At 39.1% G+C, this 20,967-nt stretch overlaps 3 protein-coding genes across 3 annotated transcripts; 2 read left to right on the top strand and 1 right to left on the bottom strand.

Annotated features, from left to right (window-relative positions):
- The first annotated feature begins 9,314 nt into the window (after positions 1-9,314).
- On the top strand, positions 9,315-15,536 carry LOC137731066 (probable ADP-ribosylation factor GTPase-activating protein AGD8). The gene is made up of 7 exons (XM_068470137.1): positions 9,315-9,523; positions 9,711-9,829; positions 11,127-11,562; positions 11,681-11,947; positions 12,994-13,119; positions 14,848-14,949; positions 15,081-15,536. Exons 1-7 carry the CDS (start codon positions 9,455-9,457, stop codon positions 15,186-15,188), a joined length of 1,227 nt encoding a protein of 408 aa, XP_068326238.1. The 5' UTR covers positions 9,315-9,454; the 3' UTR covers positions 15,189-15,536.
- A 520-nt stretch (positions 15,537-16,056) lies between these two features.
- LOC137732907 (uncharacterized) lies at positions 16,057-16,617 on the bottom strand. The gene has a single exon (XM_068472155.1). The coding sequence runs from the start codon at positions 16,615-16,617 to the stop codon at positions 16,057-16,059; it is 561 nt and encodes a 186-aa protein (XP_068328256.1).
- Positions 16,618-18,486: 1,869 nt separating this feature from the next.
- LOC137732906 (uncharacterized) lies at positions 18,487-20,217 on the top strand. Its single transcript, XM_068472154.1, has one exon. The coding sequence runs from the start codon at positions 18,487-18,489 to the stop codon at positions 20,215-20,217; it is 1,731 nt and encodes a 576-aa protein (XP_068328255.1).
- The last annotated feature ends 750 nt before the right edge of the window (positions 20,218-20,967 follow it).

Below are 20,967 nucleotides of genomic sequence, written 5' to 3'. Positions count from 1 at the left end.
TGGGCCATCTTTTATTTCGAATGAAGTAGAAGAATTTTCAAGTAAGTTCAAGATAAAGATGATCCAATCTAGTCCTTACTACCCTAGTCAAATGGTCAAGCAGAAGCTAGCAATAAGATCTTGGTAAACATTATTAAAAGAATGGTAGCCGAGAGTCCAGAAAAGTGGCATGAGAAGATAAGAGATACTTTGTGGGCTTATAGAACCTCCAAGATGACAGCAACTGGAACTACTCCTTATGCTCTAACATTCAGGCAAGATGTTGTACTCCTCATGGAGATTAATGTAAGTTCTATTAGAATTCAGAACCAATTCAGGCTACATATTGAAGAATACATTCAGGCTATGTGTCAAGAAATTGAGAACTTGGATGTAGCCCGAATTGAAGCTTTAAATAAAATTCAAGAAGGGAAGAGAGTTGTTGCCCGAGCATAAAACAAAAAAGTAAAATTAAAAACCTTCAAGGAGGGGGAATTAGTATGGAAAACAGTGCTACCTTTGGGAGCTCAAATCAAAGGCTTTGGGAAGTTGAGTCCGACTTGGGAGGGTCTTTTCATTATTAACCATGTACTAGACAAGGGAGGATATTACTTTGCAGATGTGGAAGGAAGCTTACAGAGGCATCCAATTAATGCTAAGTTTTTGAAGAAATATCACCCAACCTTGTGGGATGTTAGGGATTGTTACATTGAAGAAGTTTAGACATTGTAAGTGATCCAAAAATCAGCTTATATGCTCATCATAGTTGAGTTTCAAAGAGGAAATGTAAGCTAAAGTGGATTAAAGAAGTTATTGTCATTTCATTGAATGTTGAAGTTACATAAGAATCAGCTCAATAGTTTAACATCCTTGGCTAAGGCAGCTATCCTAGAATGGTATGTCTGCATGATAGTGAAGATTCTACTCGGCTCCTCCAAAGCAATGTTACTATTAGCTAACTGTGCTTTAGCATCTTCAACTTCATCATTTACTTTCTTGACCTCTTCAATCCTCTGGTGAAACTGGTTGGTTAAGGTCACTTATTCAGCCTTAAGTACAGACAGTTGCTCTTTCAACCTCTCAATTTCAGAAGACACCTTTTTAATCATTGCCTCCATAGCAGAACCTTCTTCCACAAGTCCTACCAAAGTCTTTGACATTGATCCTAAAATCGACAAGGTTGTGGTAGTTGATCCCAAAGCATACACCTATGATGATGAAGTCATCAAGAAAGCAGAAGCTATGGGGAAATTTGGGCTTGTGGATATCAGTGCAAAAGAAGATAGCTTTATATTTACAAGTGGAATCAACCAGTGTGATTAAAGCTGCTCAGTTGCTCCTTAATGCCATAGAAGTCCTGAAACAGGAGTTGGACACAGTACGTCTTTCTGAGGATATTGTAGAAGCCAATGACCAGTCATAGGTGACATCTACGACCCTGCCCAAGTGCCTTAGCCTGAAGACTTGTGTCATATCGAAGATGGTCAAAGACATGGGGCCCATCCTAAAGTCGAAGGTATTGGTGCCCGAGTTCCAAAAGATAAAAGCCGTAGTGAGTAGCTCCGGCTTGTTTATCAGGTCATAAATTCCGTTGTTCATCTATTTCCTTTTAAATATGGGCTCGAGCTTGTTTATCCATTGTGTCTATGCCTCATCCTTCATAAGTGGGAAGTTGCAACGGTGGTTTGACCATTTAGAAGACAAAATACCCGACTTAGCCTGAAATGGGTTGGGGGTATACCAATTCTACTTGGGCATATTGTTTTCTACAGCTACAGGGACCTGAGAAGTCTATGCAAGCCCCAAGAGATGTACTCATCCCTCCTCGAAGAAAAGTTCAGTATACAGGCCTACTCGAGGGCGATGAAGGCTGTTGAGCAAGCAACGCATGATGGAAATCCCCTGACTAGTCTCGTAGGGAGATTGAGTTCGAGCAATTTTGGGTGCCATTAGTTGATTTTGAGGAGAAGATGGGAAGAAAATTAGAATTAGGGGGCAAGAACTGAAGAACGAGAGAAGTTTTTGGAAAGTCTGAATGCTTTGAGAATTCTGGGAAGTTCTGGGAATTCGAAGGTTTGAAGTTGCTAAGGTATTTAACCAAAGGGTTTAAGTGAGAATTATATAGTAAGTGGTTACTTAACGATGGAATTCGTGGGTTAGTGCAAAGGTTTAGTTAACAACAGCTGTTTTAAATGGTGTAAGTCCCGAGTGAAGGCGTGGGATGGTTATTAATCATTATTATCATCTTGGGTTGCAGACTTAACAATGATTAAAGGGGGCACTGTTTAGGTTAATATTTGAACATTGGATTTGAATGAAGGAAAGCCCAATGATGCCAACTAAAAGGGGACTTGCCTAAAGCCCAGCACTGAGCCCAAAGGCAAATTGAAGCATTTTCAGCCAAATACAAGCCTCGTGCTTACCATTGAAGAGACAAGTGATGGAGACTAACCTATTACTAGCCAAAGAATACTTTCTAATGGCATTCCAAGTAAAGAGCTAGTGATTTACTACCTTCTAAGTGCTTTTGGGCAATAACAAAGTTACAACAGTCGGGCTAAATTGCTTATAAACTGAGGAAGAGGCCCTAGAGACAAGGACACTCAACCAATCAAACAAACAAACATAAAAACTTTGCTCTCAAGCCAGATTTGCATCCAAAAGTTGAAATCAACCCAAATTCAGTCATTTTTAGCAACAAGCTATCTCTTGTCCAGTTTAAAGCTCTGGTATCTCCCTAGTGGCGTAGTATCGATTCTCTTGTGTAAACTTGTTTACCATCCATCCCTTTTTAGCACATAAACCCCTGTTAATTCAAGGAGAAGCGATTGCAAGAGGTTCAACCTTGCCAGACAAGGTGAAATCTTGCCCGAGGCTTTTTGTTTGTTTTCTAAATTTGTAGATCTATTACTTAATGCATTCTCCAGTATGTATTAAAGTTATTTCCATCAGTTTTCCTATCTTAAGAGTTCCATTGGCATCTAGATCTGGGTAGTTTAATGGATATGTTATCATTAAAATTAATCAAGAACCACATAAATGACTTAAAGGGGCCTGGACTCCCTTCATTTGAACATACAAGACTTTGAACTAAAAGTCCTTGTTTACTAGGCAAGAAAAAAGAACTTAATGTGGACTTAACCCATCCATGAAAATCCTTTGATAACAAGAAGTCCGAGTAACTTGGGGCGCAAGTAATCTACTAAAAACACACTTTTTCTACATCTGCTATAGTGAGATAGTAGTGGCACGCCTAGCACTTAGTTAGTTTTGATTGTAAGTCTCAAGGCCTACACCTAAGGCCCCACAAAGGCACATTTCAGAACTAACTATGTCCTCTTCTTATAGTACATCAACAAGCAAGAGCCCGACTACACATCCAAAATGCCAATCCCTTGGGAAGCTGTACTGAGGTTCGATGATCTTTCTCCAGAGAAATCTTTGCTCGAACACTTCCCTTTCATGCCCTTATGATAGGGAGATTTATTTATTTATTTTGAACAAAAACAATATTATCTACACCAAGGTCATCTCCAACCGAGCTGACCAAAGGACTGTAGGCCAAAACATAGCCTGTTTTGACACAAAACCCATCTCCAATGGAGGGCTGGGCCAAAAAAATTTGGGACCCACCAGGCCAAAATATAGCCAAATGGTCAAAAAGCTAGGCAAACATAACTAGCCAGCCAGCCCTGAAAGTTAGGCCCAACTGTGCTGCTAATTGATGTCATGTAGGTTTGTTTTTTTAGAAGAAATTGAAAAAAAAAAAAATTAAAAAAATTCTAATTTTTCCTATAAATACCTAAACCATTTCTCACATCATTTTCACCATTCTATACTATATTACCTCATTTCAATGTCAAGGTTGTTAACAAACATGCAAGTAAAATTAAAATATTTAATAACATGAAACTTAAGACAATATTTAGTGACAAGTGACCCTCCAAATAAGTCTAGAAAACCTTATTTAATATGGTAGTTTAATTTAATTAACCGATAAATGAAAGAACAAACTTAAAATAATAAATTATTGAAGGAGCTAAAAAATAGCCCCTTTCAGCTTGAGATTGTATATAGATATGGTCTGACACTGTTCATTAAAAAATAATTTTTTGCAGGGCTATAATTTGGATAGGGCTAAACGTAGCCCCTTCAGCCGTCTCTGATGGATTGGGCCATAGGGCTATATTTTCTTTTATAGGCCGAAATGAAGAAAAAATCATCTCTAATGGAGGTCCAGGCCAAAGGAAAAAGGGGACCTACTGGGCCAAACTCTAGTCCATGGCCCTCAGGCTGGGCATTTGAATCCAGCCCGAAAGTTGGGCCCAACTATCAGCAACACACATGTTAGCTGATGTCAGCTAGCCGTTAAATTTTGTTTTCAGGCTCGGGTCCTCTTCGGAGCTTTCAAAGCGGAGTCTCCAGACCAATTTAATAATGGTCGTTAGATGAATATACAACTATTAATTTATTCTTCTTTTTAATGGTTTTCATGTCAAAATCAGTCTCTCTTTCCTCTCTCAATTTCAGTTGAAAACTTTTTTTGGAACTTTCTACAGTTTTCTTCCCTTTGTTCCATTTGAAGTAGAAACCATTTCAATTTCACATCAAAAGATCTACCTCTCTCTCTTCTCTTTCAACACTAAATTTTTGAGTCCACTGTCTCTGCTGCTTCTCTTTTAGCGGGCTGTTCCTCAAGCGTTTGAGTGCTGATTTGCGGGAGACAACCCAAGCGACAATCTTCGATCCTAACTATTTTTCTCCCTTTCGCCTTCCCTGGGTTTAATTGTTTTCTCGTCAAATACAAAATATGAAATTTTAATGGGAAATTTTCCCCTCTTTCTCCTTCCTTGGCTTGGTTGTTTGGAGATTTAATTTATGGGTTATAAGTGTGTTTGGAATGGAGGACTTGTTTGGGCATAATTGAAATTAATTTTTCGGGGTGTAAGAAATGGTGAAGAGAAGAATGTGAAGATTGAGAGAGAAGACAGTGAATAAGATGGAGGGAGGCGTTTCGTAAAGGGAAGAAAGAATTCAAATTAATTATGGCCGTCCACTTTTAATTTAACGCTCTTGCTTGAAGGATCCCTAGGATCCACAAGGAAGGAATCAGAAGATGATCCGATCCCATTTTTTCCCTATATATATTTAAGTCATTTCTCACATCATTTTCATCCTTCCATACTATCTTACCTCATTTTATTTCTATTCTTCGCATTCTTTAAAATCTTATCCGAAAAATTAAATTTTTTTTTTTGAAGCAAAACAAACATAGCATTCTGAAAAATTAGTAAGATTACATAAAAATAAGAAATTTGAAGAGTTACTCATTTATAAATATGGTAGTTTAATTCACTTAACTAATAAAGTTAAAAAACAATAAATTATTGAGGGGGCTAAAAATTAGCCTCCTTGGATTGGAGATGATATATATAAATATGGCCTGGTAGTGTTCATTAAAAAATAATTTTTTTGCAGGGCTATAATCTGGACGAGGCTAAACATGGCTCCTGCGGTTAGAGATAGCCTAATAAGATGGGGGAGTGAGTTAAGTTTCACAATGGGCTAGCAATAATGTGGTTGAAATTTGCCTTTGACAAGAATCGAACCTAAGACCTCTCACTTACAAGTGAAAAGGAATACCATTAAACGGTATAGTTCTAAGTGTGACACACCCCGACCCGGAATGTCCACTAGGACTCCGAATCGAGATGTGATGGCCGACACCTGGAAGGTGATGAAGCCATGAAGTATAGTGATGTGGAAAATGTGAATAAATTTGAACCTAAAAGTGCCTAAAGACCAAAGTGCATTGTGAGCGGAAATGAACCCATTTCACACGTGACGTCAGAGCATAAGTAAAGTACAGTAGTGTGGGTAAGGATCATACCCTCAGAGGTCGCCACCTATACTGAGATTCGCCACAAATCCTCGTCGATAGACTTTCAGCAGCTAAAACCTGGAGGGGCTCAAATACAAGGGTGAGTGGGCTTGAAAATAAAGTTTTTAATAAAAAGCTTTTTGAAAACATTATAACCCCTCGCCGTAAAACCCGTATAATTTCCCAGAAAATAATAATACATACGTATATAGAAATCATGCTCGAGAGTAGTGAAAACCAAGTATATGCCATGTCAAGTATCTTAGCAATGAAATAAGTAAGCCAGGTGAAATAAATCAATGTAAAATGATATGCCAGCCGAAGTCACCTAACGTGATATGTACGGCTCTAAACCTGCACACGAGTCGAAACCACTTAATGTGGTCTGTACGATAGGCTGGGTGTAATAAATACTCTCAAATGCTACGATCACGTGAAGACTGTGTGAAGTATCGCAAGTCACCTACGAGTCGGAACCACCTAATGTGGTCTGTACAATAGGCTGGCACCTACCTTGGATCCAAGGTGAGCGTACGGTGCGGGAGGTGAATGATCATGTGAAGGCTGGCCCTAACCTCGGGCGGAGCACTAATACCAGGGTGTAGGATAATGAGTACCAAATGCATCCAGGCATAACCATATACATCACAACCGCTAATATCATAATATACTCACCTGTAGCTTACCTAGGCTCCGCAACATCATGCAACATTATACATGACTATACCAATGCATACACTAAAATATAACGCAAGTATGACATGGCATTTCAATCACATTTCATTTAAAACAATTTCTAGGAAAAACGTAAAGTATACATACGTATATATACAGAAAACTAAAAGCCCACTCACCTGGAGTCCGCGCTACAACTCTCTAGCACAAATATCAAGGCGTCACGAACGGTTGCCGCCTAGAACAATTATCAAATCATGTCTTAGAATTCTTATCAATAGACATATAACTTACATGCCCTAATTGGGAAGATCCGCACGTCGGATTCCTGATTTGTAAGTTTCTAATATCCTCAAATATTACGTATTATAACGTATCAAAGTTTGGTGATGATCCAACGGTCGGATCGTCGATTGCTATAGTAATCAAGCGGCGGACTTTCATGGAACTAAATTCAAATGATGGAAATTCGTCAATAGAACTTCACCAATGGAATCAGAGTATTCAATTTTAACCTAGGAAGGTCAGGGAACGTCTCGGCCCAATCGCTGCCGCACTCGCCAGTTGGCCGCCCCGACTTGCCGGAAAATTCAACTATTTCTAAAAATTCTCAAACTTCACAAAAATAAAGATCTTAGTGAGTGGAGCAACTTTCATACCTATGGACAAGGCCAATTCGGTCGGGAAACACCTTAATTTCCCCTTAATCAGTCGGAAACCCCATAAAGGGTGAGCTTCAATTCGACTTTTCTGATACTCTACCGCCCCCAAGGTTGGTTGGGCTTTGTTCCAGGCCTCAAGAGAAGTCTAGGGGTGGTGGTAATTGGAAGAAAACGTTTCAGAAATGGGAGGATCGTCTCAAGAACCGCCACACCCACCGGTGTGGTGTTTCCCGAATTCCATGCTAAAAATCTATGATTTCTAGGGTGTAATAGGAAGAGAGAATGATAGGGAATGTTTTCCCTGTGGGTAGGTGACTTGGTTCGCAGGAGAAATGGACGAAATTCGTCGGAGAACACAAATGGGAGCCGGGTTGGGTCGGAAAAAAGGGGATGGGTCGAGGATCCCCCGCTTTCCCTTTCTCTCCTTTCCCCTCTTCCTTTCTTTTTTGATTGGTCACCCTATCATCTCTCATTTTTTGATTGGTCCAGTTCCTCCCTCCTTTCTCTCTTATATACTCCATCTGCACCGACCATCCTTTGTTCCTTTTAATCTGGGCCACACACGTGGCATCCCAGATTTTGCTCCAAAAATCTGGAATTTTCTTGATATTAACCAATTTACAAAATGCCCCAACTTTAAACGTTAAAACTCCTTCGTTATAACTCCAAATCACGATCCGTTTGCGCCCACGCATTCGTGGCGACAAGTACTACGAGGATACGCCAAGAAATTGAACCTTACGTGACACGACACGGCAGTCAACAAAATTCAACACTTTACCTCGAAGGGCATTTTTGTAAATTCACATTTAAAAATTATAAAAATCATAATAATTGGGGACAGGTCGTTACAAAGTGACTCTAGAGTTGGAGAATAAGACTATCTCCAATGGAGATCTCAAAAGATAAATTTCAAATGTTAATTTGATGGCTGACATGGCAATGTCAGATTTTCTCTTCCTCCAACCGATGTTTTTTTTGTTATAAATGATATTTGTAGGATCCATTTTAAAAAAGAAATCAATTAAAATAAATGTTCAAGATCTATAATTGGCGCATTGATGAGACCCACACAATAAAATAATTAAAAAAATAATTTAACATCACATTTTCTTATATGTCAAATTTGACATATGAAAATTCATATGTCAATCCACATACGATTGACATTTTGGTTGGACATTTTTCTTACCTTCAAATTTGATTACATGACATTCCACTTAGAATTTGACATCTCCTTTGGAGATAGTCTAAAAAAAACTTCCTCAATAGGAATGCATCAAATAAACTGCCCTTCCATATAGATTGTCGCATGAACTAACTTTGTCAATAAATTACTAGTCTTCCTATTGATCTTGATTAGTTTTGGCTTGTTGAGAGTTTTTTGTTCTTTCTAGACTGGACCCAGTTTTAAATCTGAATCACTTGTTTATCTTGCATGTGCTTTCGGAGTCCCCACCCATTCAATCACTAATGGACTACATTAACTGACAGAGTAAAACACAAGAATCAATTTGGCCAAACTTAAACACGAGGATTAAATTGGCATATGAATAAAACTCAAGGACTATTTTAACATTTAAGCCCTTTTTTTATTTTTATATAGTAACATTTCAAAATGATTCAACTCAAATTACACCTCATTATAAATAGATATTTATATGTAAAACAGTAAAAGTTATTTTCTCTACGTCTATTCATCTCACATTTTGGATGAATCCAGATTATCCCCTGCACTTAGACAAGGATTAATCCCTTGAGCTGGGTCGGAACCCATTCGGAGGGCAAGCTCTCCCAATGATTTTAAAATCAATATATATATATATTTTTTTTTTAACCAACAATGTCATTTACACTAAAATCAAAACGTTTTAAAGAAAAAATGAACAACTCAAGTTTCAGCTTGGCCCATCCCATACAAGCCCCCCCAGCCATTAACGATTGGTTTCGCATTTAACCTTCATCCAAATCATTAATTACCACTCGACATAACCAAAAGCACCAAAGCCGCAAATACCCCAAAAACACACGGGCAATTTAGCCATTTTGCCCAACCGTGCGCATCATAAAATGCTTTCGTTTAAAAATTTTTGCGAAATAAAAATTCCAAAAAACAGAAAGCTAAAATCGATTTGGGGATTTCACTTCAACCTTTTGTCTCCGTCTCTTCTCTCTTTTGCCTGAGGAGGTGTTCCAAGCACCTCTTCGGATTTATTTGATTTCTCTCTGTTTCTCTGGGATTTGAATTGCCTTCCCAATGGCGTCCGAAATCTCAAACGACAAGACCGCTGTTTTCAGAAAACTGAAAGCAAAGTCAGAAAACAAGGTTGGTTTTTTTTTAGTTTCATTTTTCCCTTTTTTTTTTTTTTTTTTTTTTTGTATTTTTTTATGGGTTTTTAATTTTTGTGAAAAATTCGATATGGGTTTGTGAGATCTGATTCAGATCTGTGAATTCTTTGTTGAGATCTTTATTTACTTGCTTTTTAATGTATTTTGTGGTGTATTTGGTTCAGATGTGTTTCGATTGTAATGCAAAGAACCCGACTTGGGCATCGGTTACGTATGGGATCTTTCTCTGCATCGATTGCTCGGCCGTTCATCGCAGTCTCGGCGTTCATATCAGCTTTGTTAGGTATGATTTCGTATAGCAGTAACAGATTGTTAATTCTCTCAATCTTCGATTCGTTAAGTTTTCAGTGTTCGCTTGGAGTCACCACATATACATATATGTATGTACGTATTTATGCTGCTAATTTATGTTTGGAACTGGAAGCACGGTGAAGGGGTTGAATAGCCTGAATGTTGGGGATCCAAGTAATAGTTTGTTTCATTAATTAAATCTTAGAAATTTGGTGACTCGATGCACATTTGATCGAATGGAATTGAAGGTTTTGCATTGTCCATAGTGCACAAGATCATGCTTTCTTCTAGAAACCGTAAACTGTCACATGCATTGTTCTGAAATATGCAAAAGTAGACAAGAAACTGCAGATACACAAACAAACGAATACCAGGAACCCTTTAGTTTTATGTAATTCAGAATGCATTGATGTTGTCGTTCTGGATGTTTCTGCAATAACTTATGCTTTTGTTGATTGTTACTTTCTGACTTACTTGGCCGCTCTGTTTTTTTCGGGAAATCTTTGCTCCTGTTCCTAATTTGAAGGAGGAATTTTGGTTTGAATAGGCAAGCCTTTTTGCTTTTTCCCTGTATGGTTATTGTAAATTGCAGACTAGCTCTAGCAATGAATAAGACATTAAGGTTATAAGAAAAGGTTAGCTTCATGTTTTAACCTTAAAATCTCCGTTTAGTTTTTTTAATGTAATTTCTAGTCAACGGCCAATAGAGTGATGGTCACAGTTGTTCATTGGCAAATCTTATCTAGTGTTGTGCAATATACAATGCTTGCATAGAAATGTCTTAATAGTTGCTCCTTTTGTTGTTAAGGACGGGGGAATCTTCCTCTTAAGGATGTCAAAGCTTCCTAATCTTTGGTTTGTTTGGGATCAAGGCAGCCAGCTCGGCAATTAGAGAGACAAATCTTCCACATTCCAACATTAGTCTTGCTAAGAAATAAGAATAGAGCACCATCATGGTTGGATCTGATAGTCTGATTTCAGATTTTATTTCCATCAAATTGTTAAAATCTTATTTCCCCATTTAGTGATTCTAACTTTCTAAGTTTAGATCTAAGTTACTTTTTAATATATATTTTTTTTTCGTAAGTTAAAGTACAACTGAAAGATTGTTTCTTTTTCAATTATTTGAGGTTGAATCAATTTGATGTTAGATTATTTAAATTTTAACAACATTGTATTTGATAATTTATCATATTAACATTCTTATTTAGATTTTTCTTTAAAATAACTGTAAAATCAACAATGAAGGCAATGACAAGTGTCTTACATTTGTTTTTAACTTTTTATAGGTCTACAAATTTAGACTCATGGACTCCTGAACAACTGAGAACAATGAGCTTCGGGGGAAACAACCGTGCACAAGTGTTCTTTAAGCAGCATGGATGGACGGATGGAGGCAAAATTGAGGCTAAGTATACATCAAGAGCTGCCGAGTTGTATAGGCAAATACTTTCTAAAGAAGTAGTCAAAAGTATGGCAGAAGAGGCAGGTCTTCCACCATCACCTGTTGCATCTCAGTCAGGACAAGCATCTAATGGGATTCTTGATGTTAAGACCCAGGAAGCTCCAGAAGAGAACTCTATAGCAAGGAAAGAAACGCCTGAAATCACTGCTTCCCAGAAAGCCCCCCATACATATGTTACCAATACTGTTAAGAAGCCTCTTGGTGGTGCTAAGAAAATTGGGAAGACTGGGGGGCTTGGTGCTCGCAAACTTACTACAAAGGTTGGGATTGCTTATTTAAATTGGGGTAGATTATTCATAGTAGTATCTTTGAATTCTGTTTCTTATTTGATTATATGTTAACCAGAAAGCCTCTCTCTCTTAACTTTATCAAATGCAGCCTAATGAAAGCCTGTACGATCAGAAACCTGAAGATCCAGTTGTCCCAGTGCCAGTGCCTTCCTCAACTAACAGCACTCCAACAGCTGGATCATCCTTTGCATCTCGATTTGAGTATGTAGAAATTGTCCAAAATACTGAGACAAATCCCACTGGCGCTCATGTAATTAGCCATATTGCTCCACCGAAGTCATCAAATTTCTTTGCAGATTTTGGAATGGACAGTAACTTTCCCAGGAAAACTAATTCAAATACCTCAAAAGTTCAAGTAAGTTATTTATGACCAATGACATTAACATGTAAAGTAGTTTTCTCACAAGAACTAGTTCAGATACCTCACAAGGGATGGAGCTATTTCTGTTTCTGTGTCACTTGATTATTATATAAAGGTTCCTTACAAGCCATAAATTGTGGATTTAGCATATGCAATTTAAAAAATGTCATGTGCCCAGTTCCTTAGATACATGTTTCACTATGCAAATTTTTTTATGTGGCCAAGTCCTTAGATACATGTTTCACTATCAGACCAGGAGCAACGAGTTGACATGATTTAGAAGTGTCAGGGTGATAAATTTAAGAGAACCAGACAGGTTAAACTTTTCCTACTATCCTGTTGAGGAAAGAAGAAAATAGACAGGCACTATATTACCAGGAAGCGAAACAATAGTCAGGCACAAATCTGTTCTTTTGTATTCTGATACAAAAGTAAGAGATGATTTCAAGACAAATAGGTAGAGTATGATCTTTAACGAGATGAATGAGATTATTCGTTATGGTACTTTAACTGGCTTATTGATGCTTGGTGAGGAGTGCTCTTTTTTTTTATCCATTCCCGTTCTATGTTGTTTTAAAGCAGCAAACCATATACCCCAAATGGTAAGTCCTTGTTTATTGAATAGTAGAGTTACATTCAGAATAAATTTCTTATGACGGATGGAATATACAATCCTTGCATGACACCAACCAGTCTGGCTGACTTGGCTCTGCCATATAATTTTTGGATGTGGAAATAAAGTGTGCCTTGTGAGATTGTATTAACTATAAACCTGTTCAGGAAAAACGCATTTATTCTTCAGAAGAATGTATACTGCTGGTGGTTTCCTCAATCTAAATGTTGTCTAATATTGTTCGCTCTTTTGGATGTTTGCAATTGGCCTTTTGCACTTGGATATTGATTCCTAGAGACACCTATAAGAATAGATTTGTGACATGTGAAGACTTATTTATGTCATGGTTCAGAACACTCTGAAAACCAGTTTTCATTTCTGTTCATGTTATTTTTTCGTTAAATATTCAGGTTTTATTGTTTTTCAGATTCAGGAGTCTGATGAAGCAAGAAAGAAATTCACAAATGCAAAATCTATCTCTTCTGCACAATTTTTTGGTGACCAAAGCAGATCTGCTGATGTTGATGCTCAAACCTCCTTGCAGAAGTTCTCGGTGTGTCATTACTATTATAATACCATGTTCATATTCATGTGCTTCTTTTGAATTATGGTACCACATCTTTGTTCTTTTTTTTTCCTTTCTTTCTGGTTGAAGTCTTATCATCTTACTACTCTTGGTCATCTAGACCTCGTATTGGCAAAGTATATATATCCTAGGGAAAACATAACAACAATAACAACAACAACAACAACAACAACAACAAAGCCTTTTCCCACTAAGTGGGGTCGGCTATATGAATCCTAGAATGCCATTGTGCTCGGTTCTGTGTCATGTCCTCCGTTAGATCCAAGTACTCAAAGTCTTTTCTTAGAGTCTCTTCTAAAATTTTCCTAGGTCTTCCTCTAGCCCTTTGGCCCTGGACCTCTGTCCCGTAGTCGCATCTTTTAACCGGAGCGTCAGTAGGCCTTCTTTGCACATGTCCAAACCACCGTAACTGATTTTCTCTCATCTTTCCTTCAATTTCGGCTACTCCTACTTTACCTTGGATATCCTCATTCCTAATCTTATCCTTTCTTGTGTGCCCACACATCCAATGAAGCATCCTCATCTCCGCTACACCCATTTTATGTACGTGTTCTAGGGAAAACATACAACCGAAGTAAATTGTCTTTTGAATATTAAAGCATCCATGAGATGGAAATTAGTTTAGATTTTTTATTGGTAACTACCATAGTGAGATAGTGAGTAAGCACACATGGTACACCTACATACTTTTACATTACAATAACAACAACAAAGCCTTATCCCACTTAGTGGTTGGCTATTTGAATCCATGTTTTGCCGTTTTATTAAACAAAATGAATACAAAAACAACAATAAAGCCTTATCCTATTTAGTGGGGCCGACTGTATGAATCCTACAATGCCATTGCGCTAAGTGTTGTGCCAAGTCTTCTATTAGCTCCAATTACTCCATGTCTTTTTTTTTAAAGTCTCTATCTAAAGTCTTCCTAGGTCTTCCTTTACCCCTTTCACCTTGAGACTCTATCCCATTATCACATTTTCTAATCGGAGCATATGCTCTCGGGACCCTTCTTTTCTATGCTTAATTTTTTTCAAAGCTACAACCACTTCCTCTTTTGTGATTCGGCGATGGAAGTAATTTTTACACCCTTCTGGGTTACTCAACTCACCCAAAGAAGTACTCCTTTCGTGTCTTTCATTGAAAAGACCGCGTTCTCTGTAGTTAAAACATTTTCATTCTCATCCTTTCTTTGCCTCCTCCTTCGATATTTTATACCTCTCAAAGTTTTCATCGGTTCTATCCTTGTGTAAGGCTTTACAATGTTCTTTCTTAATCCCATGGAATCCCACATTTGGCCAACGTTCCCATCTGTATCTCTAGCGCATTGGCCGAGTACTTTCTCCTTGAAAGTGACTTGTTTTTCTCCTTTTAGATCCACCATCTAGTAGGCTCGTCCCAGTAATTTGCAATCTGTACCAGTTATACGATCCCCCTTCCTCATTAAAAGGAAATCTATTTGTGTTTTTGATGACCCACTCTTGTAGATGATCACATGGTTCAACTAAATTTTTACATATCTTATGCGTATTTTTCATGTCTGGACATGACATTTGGGAGTGCTCGAAGTTATAAAACTTTCGTGTGAAACTTTAGCATTGAAAGTCAATACCAAATTACCAATATATTTGATATGCTGAGATAGTGGGAAGAGAATGAATTTAGCAGTTGATAACACAATTGTCTTTCTACTTCCAGGGTTCTGCAGCCATCTCCAGCGCTGATCTATTTGGTGACAGGGGAGATAATTCAGCTATTGATCTTACTGCAAGCGACCTAATCAACCGACTGTCGTTTCAGGTATATGCCTTGCAGTGGTAGACAATAAACTTTGCCGGTGGTTTTTTAGTGTTGTATGTATTTGCTTTTGAATTTCCATCCTGAGTTTAGTTTAATTAATTTGGGTTTAATCGGGGGGTGATCCTTTCCAGGCACAACAGGATCTCTCTTCCTTAACGAATATCGCTGGAGAGACCGGGAAGAAGCTTAGTTCCTTGGCGTCCAATTTAATGACGGATCTTCAGGACAGAATCCTGTGATGTTGATATGCTGTGTGTTCATTTGTTAAAGTAACCCACCTGTCAACATCGTATGTAGGGATTGCAAAGAGGGGTTGATAAAATTCTTTCAAAGAAAGCAAGACTTGACGAAAATTCTCAAGGCCTAAGAGTGGCGGGTTGGCGGGTGATTTGTTTCGTAGAACAGGAAACTATTATTGTTCTGAGATTGTGGATTATATGTGCTCTTGTGAACCACCGTAACATTACTGCTTTGTGTCAAGGGAGCAACGCGAGAATACAGTATTCTCGCGTAAACCGTGGATTTGTCCCTGCCCAATTTTAATTCAATCTCGAATACGGGTTCCTTGCAAGGAACGTGTTGTTAAAGGCTACGTTATAGAAAGGATGGAAACTTGCAATTTCTTCCCACATGACACTACGAATTGACACTAATACAAGATATGTGCAATTTGATGAAACATTAACACGAATACAAGATATGTGTCAAGGCAGTTATACGTACAAGTTAAAATATATATTTTTAAAAATGTGAGATCAATTTTTGTTTGGGAAGTGTTATTGGAACTTCAAAAATCTCGTTTTACACTTCTCACAAGTGTATTTTTCTTTCATAATATAGAAAGTTTGGAGTGTAAAATGAGATTTTTGGAATGTTAATAACAATTTCCTTCTGTTTTTTGTACTTTAAATTTTATAAAGGGGTATGGTTGGCACCTTACTGAAAATGACACATAAAGCTACACGACATGACGGATTATTTATTTATTTTGATAGAAAAGGAACTTCATTAAAGAGAAAAGCCTCCACGGCATCCAGTTTGGGTACAATCAAACTAGAAGGCTTCACGGGCATGTCGGATTATTTATTTTGATAGAAAAGGACTTCATTAAAGAGAAAAGCCCTTAGGGCATTCAGTTTGGGTACAATCAAACAAGCAGGCTTGACGAGCAGCCAAAGGAAGAGTTCTATCCCAAACATGAAAATCAGCAACAGAGTAACCGATACTAGTTATAGCATTCATCAGAAAATTGACTTCCCTGAAGACATGTTTCCAACAAATGTCATAAAAAAAACTAGCAAGCCAACGAATTTCCTCCAAGATGGACTTCAATCTCCAAGGGGGGCTATAAGCTCCACGGATGAACTCAATCGCCAGCTTCAAATCACCCTTCACCACAATACAAGACAAACCCTTAGACCATGCCATCCACAAACTATCCCGTAAAGCCAGACATTCTACAATAGAGATGGTATTCTGACCAATAAATCTAGCTCCCACAATAATAGGCTCCCCTTTCTCATTTCTAATCATAAATCCCACAGTAGCACCTTGATTCACCATAAAGCCATCAAAATTAAGTTTAACAAAAAACCAGGATTTGGAAGGGGACCACCGGATAAAGGAGGGCGGTGGAGACCTCATATCATCACAACCTTCAGGAACCATGTTGTTGGCAATGATGAAGTCTCTTCCAAAGTTGAGAGCAGCCTTAACAATCCTTACAAGGTTTGGATTTTTTCTTTGGAACACAACTAGATTCTTCTCTTTCCAAATTTGCTAGCAAATTAGTAAAGCTTCGCTAAGATCACATAAACCTTCATCACTCTTGACAGCTAGAGCATTTAGCCAGTCATTAAAGAGGAGAGATTGATTTAACCTTGTGTTGTTTGATATAGCTTGACAATTCCAAACAAGTCTAGCAAAACCTCAATTTATAAATAAATGGGATCTATTTGCATCCTCTAAATTACACATAGGACATATAGATGAAATATTATCAACATATCTTGATAGTCTGTCTCTTGTGGGGATCATTCCAAGAATAAGAAGCCAACTAAAAATTTTAACCTTATGAGGGAGTTTGAGATTCCACATTTTCTTTAGAAGCTCTCTTGCATTCACAATATTATTATCACAATTTTGGATCCAAATTGCCGACTTAACTGAGAACTTGCCATTCGCATTTGGTCCCCCAACAACATGAATCACATTGGGGAATCAAGGGGAAAGGAAAACTACAACTTTTATTCACAATGTCCTTATCAACCAGACACCGCAATTGGTCTTTGTCCCATTGTCCATTGTTAATGAATTGACACACCTTTAAATTCAAATCGATATCATTAACTTGATTGACAACATCAAGATTGGAGAGTGGGAAAGGAAAAACCCAGTTATGGGTCCAAAAGTAAATACTATCTCCATTTCCCACAACCCACCTTAGCCTCATTCTAATAACATCTCTAGCTTTTAGAATACCTTTCCAGGCACATAAGTGGTTCCATCTTATTTTGGTGTGAAGGAAATTCCCCTGCTTTTAGTATTTATTCTTAACAATTTGTACCTACAAATTCTGGTTATCAGTAAGAACTTTCCACCCAAGTTTTGCTAAACAAGCATTATTAAAATGAACACTTTTCCTAATACCTAATCCCCCATTTTCCTTAGAGTTGCACACTTTATTCCAAGCCACAGGGACAAGCTTGCAATCTTTACCCCATAGAAAATTCCAACTTTCCCTATCAATAGCATTTGTAACTTTCTTAGAACAGTTAAAACAAGACATAGTATGGTTGGGGACACCTAATAAATTAGCTTTTATAAGAGTTAGCCTTCTAGCTTTAGAAAAGGGTATTTGCCTTCCAACCAGAAAGTTTATTTTTAATCTTGATTATAAGCTCCTTTGCATTAACTTGATCCTTCCAGAAAATGATATTGTGAATGCCTAGTGTCACAGGCTATATGTTACAAACAAAGAAAACGCCCAAGACATCATATATCTAAGCCCATAAAGCCTTGTCTTCATAGAAGCTTCTGGAACATCCCGGAAAAATCAAGAACATGGCGGAGCGTTCAAGATAATCTAGGGCATTCCGGAACAATCCACACAAGTGTACAAATTCAAGCCTCACCTAGAACAATCAGATTAGGCAAGTTGTATCTAGAACTATACTAGATATTTTTGGATGTAAGTAGGGATTTCTAGAACCCTCCATTGAGGAGGTTACTTAGGCTTATAAATAGGAGGCAAGGCCATTTGGCCAAGGCATCCAAGAATTGTAAGCAATTGTAAAGTTCTCCTAAGTTTCAATACAAAGCTTCCTTTCTCCCATCTTCTAAGTGATTTTAGCACTCTCCAAGCTATCTTAGCTTTCTTTGTGATTCAATCCGGGGAAGCGAGGCTTCGAAGGCTTACTTAGCTTGGTCATCGAGGTATTCAAGTCTAAGTGCCGCACGGGCGGAAGGCTTAAAGAGTCATCCCGTGACAACTGGTATCAGAGCCAGGTTCGTGAATCACTTGAAGGAAAGTAAGATATGGCAAGTGGAGAGATGGTGTCCGGAGTCTCCGATCTAAGGGAGCGTACTGCCGAGGTCCAAGACGTTGCCAAGAGCAAGCCAAAGTTAAAGGACTTGCAAGCATCGATGGAGACCATGGAGGAGCGACTCGAGAAGGTGGAACGAACCATACTCGAGTTCGATACTCGACTTGATGAGGACGTTGTCGACAAGGAGGAAATCCAAACCATGGTGGACAATGGTAAGGATGAACTGCGTGGCTTGGTGGAAGGGCTACGAGATGAGCTCCTTGGCGCCCTCAACACTATGGCAGACAAGATGCGGAGGGAAGTCCAGGTTCACCTTGACAACATAGAGGCAAGGTTTGTGGCGCTTCAAGAAGAGATAAAAGACACAAGGGCACTTAAGGGAGATATGGCGTTTTGTAAAGAAGCAGTCGTGAAGCAATTCGTGCAAGGGCCGAGGGAAATCAAGGCGTTGGACTCCAAGGTAATCGACTCCTTTAAACCCAAATCCTATAATGGGAAAAGGGAAGCAAAGGAGCTCGACACATTCGTGTGGAACGTGGAGCGATACTTCAAGTACCTGAAGCTTGAAGATGACGAGTCCAAAATCTCAACGGCAACCATGTTCTTAGCGGACAATGCCCTTATGTGGTGGCGTCGTCGGAGCATGGAGATTGAGCAAGGTACGTTCTCCCTCACCACTTGGGATGAATTTAAGAAAGATCTTATGTTGCACTTCTATCCCCAAAATGCCAAGTACGAAGCCAAGGAGAAACTAAGGTGGCTCAAGCAAACGGGGAGCATCAAAGACTATGTCAACACCTTCGTGAGTTTGTTATTCGAGGTGCCCAACATGTTAGAGGAAGACAAGCTCATGTACTTCATGAGTGGACTGCAAAATTGGGCAAAACTCGAACTACAAAGGAGACACGTGCAAACATTGTCTGATGCCATTGCCGCCGCCGAATCCTTGATTGAGTTTAAATCAAGCCACCAAGGTGATTCCAAGTCCACGGGGAAGAGGGGTAACCATGAGAAAAGTGGGGGAGAACATAAGCCGAAGGATAAGGCTGAGACAAGCAAACCGAAGGAGAAGAAAGCCGATAAGCATGACAAAAGCAAGGGTAAGTCTTGGCAACCCACTTGTTACTTATGCGACGGCCCTCACATGATGCGAGATTGCCTACAAAAGAAGGCCCTTAAGGCCATGGCTTTCAAGGAGGACAAGGCCGATGAGAGTAACGATGCAAGGATGGGATGCATCCGTCTACTGAATGCCATCCAAACAACCCTCCCACAACCTAAGGCTCAAGTTGAGGGAGGATCATTGTTCGTTGATGTCAAGACTGGTGACAAGACAACGCGTGTGTTGGTGGACACGGGAGCAACCCACAACTTCATGACGTCGGAGGAAGCCACAAGGCTTGGCCTCCGAGTCACAAAGGAGCCCGGTAGCATGAAGACGGTAAATTCCGCTGCCACCCCCATTGTCGGAATTGTGAGCAATGTACAAGTAGACATTGGCGCATGGAAGGGAAAGATCGACTTCACCATAGTCAAGATGGACGAATATGGCATAGTCATTGGGTTAGAGTTCATAGACAAGGTACGAGCCTTTCCCATTCCCTTCTACAATATTTTCTGTATCTTGGACGACGGAAGACAACCTTGCCTGGTGCCATTGGAGAGGCAAGCCAAGAAGTGTACCCAGCATTTGTTGGCAATTCAATTTGCCAAGTCCTAGAAGAAAGGCGAGGCCACATTTCTTGCAACCCTAATGTTGAATGAAGGGAAGGAGAAGTACGGGCCTTTGCCGAAACAAGTGGAAGCCATCCTTATGGAGTTTGCGGACGTGATGCCTAAGGAACTGCCAAAGAAGTTGCCACCAAGGAGAGAGGTCGACCATGCAATTGAGTTGGAGCCTGGTGCTAAGCCTCCCTCCAAATCACCTTATAGGATGTCGCCACCCGAGTTGGAGGAATTGAGGAAGCAACTCAACGAGCTACTTGATGTTGGCTACATCCAACCCTCCAAGTCCCCATATGGGGCACCCGTCTTGTTCCAACGCAAGAAAGAAGGTAGCCTAAGGTTGTGCATCGACTATAGAGCATTGAACAAGATTACCATCAAGAACAAGTACCCACTTCCGTTGATCGCCGACTTATTCGATCAACTTGGTGAAGCAAGGTACTTCACAAAGTTAGATCTTCGATCGGGATACTACCAAGTGAGGATAGCCCTTGGAGACGAATCGAAGAGGGTGATGGTGACCAGATATGGATCGTTCGAGTATAAAGTCATGCCATTTGGTTTGACCAATGCCCCTGCAACATTCTGCACATTGATGAACAAGGTATTCCATCCTTATCTTGACAAGTTTGTCGTGGTTTACATTGATGATATCGTTATCTATAGCAAGACATTGGAGGAGCACATCAAGCACTTGCGCATAGTGTTCAAGACCCTTCGGGAGCATGAACTCTATGTCAAGAAG

The sequence above is a fragment of the Pyrus communis genome, chromosome 4, assembly GCF_963583255.1.
Source record: "Pyrus communis chromosome 4, drPyrComm1.1, whole genome shotgun sequence".
In the NCBI taxonomy this organism is placed as follows: domain Eukaryota; kingdom Viridiplantae; phylum Streptophyta; class Magnoliopsida; order Rosales; family Rosaceae; genus Pyrus; species Pyrus communis.
Note: the sequence above shows the minus strand (reverse complement) of the source record. Positions and strands in the feature narration are given on the sequence as shown.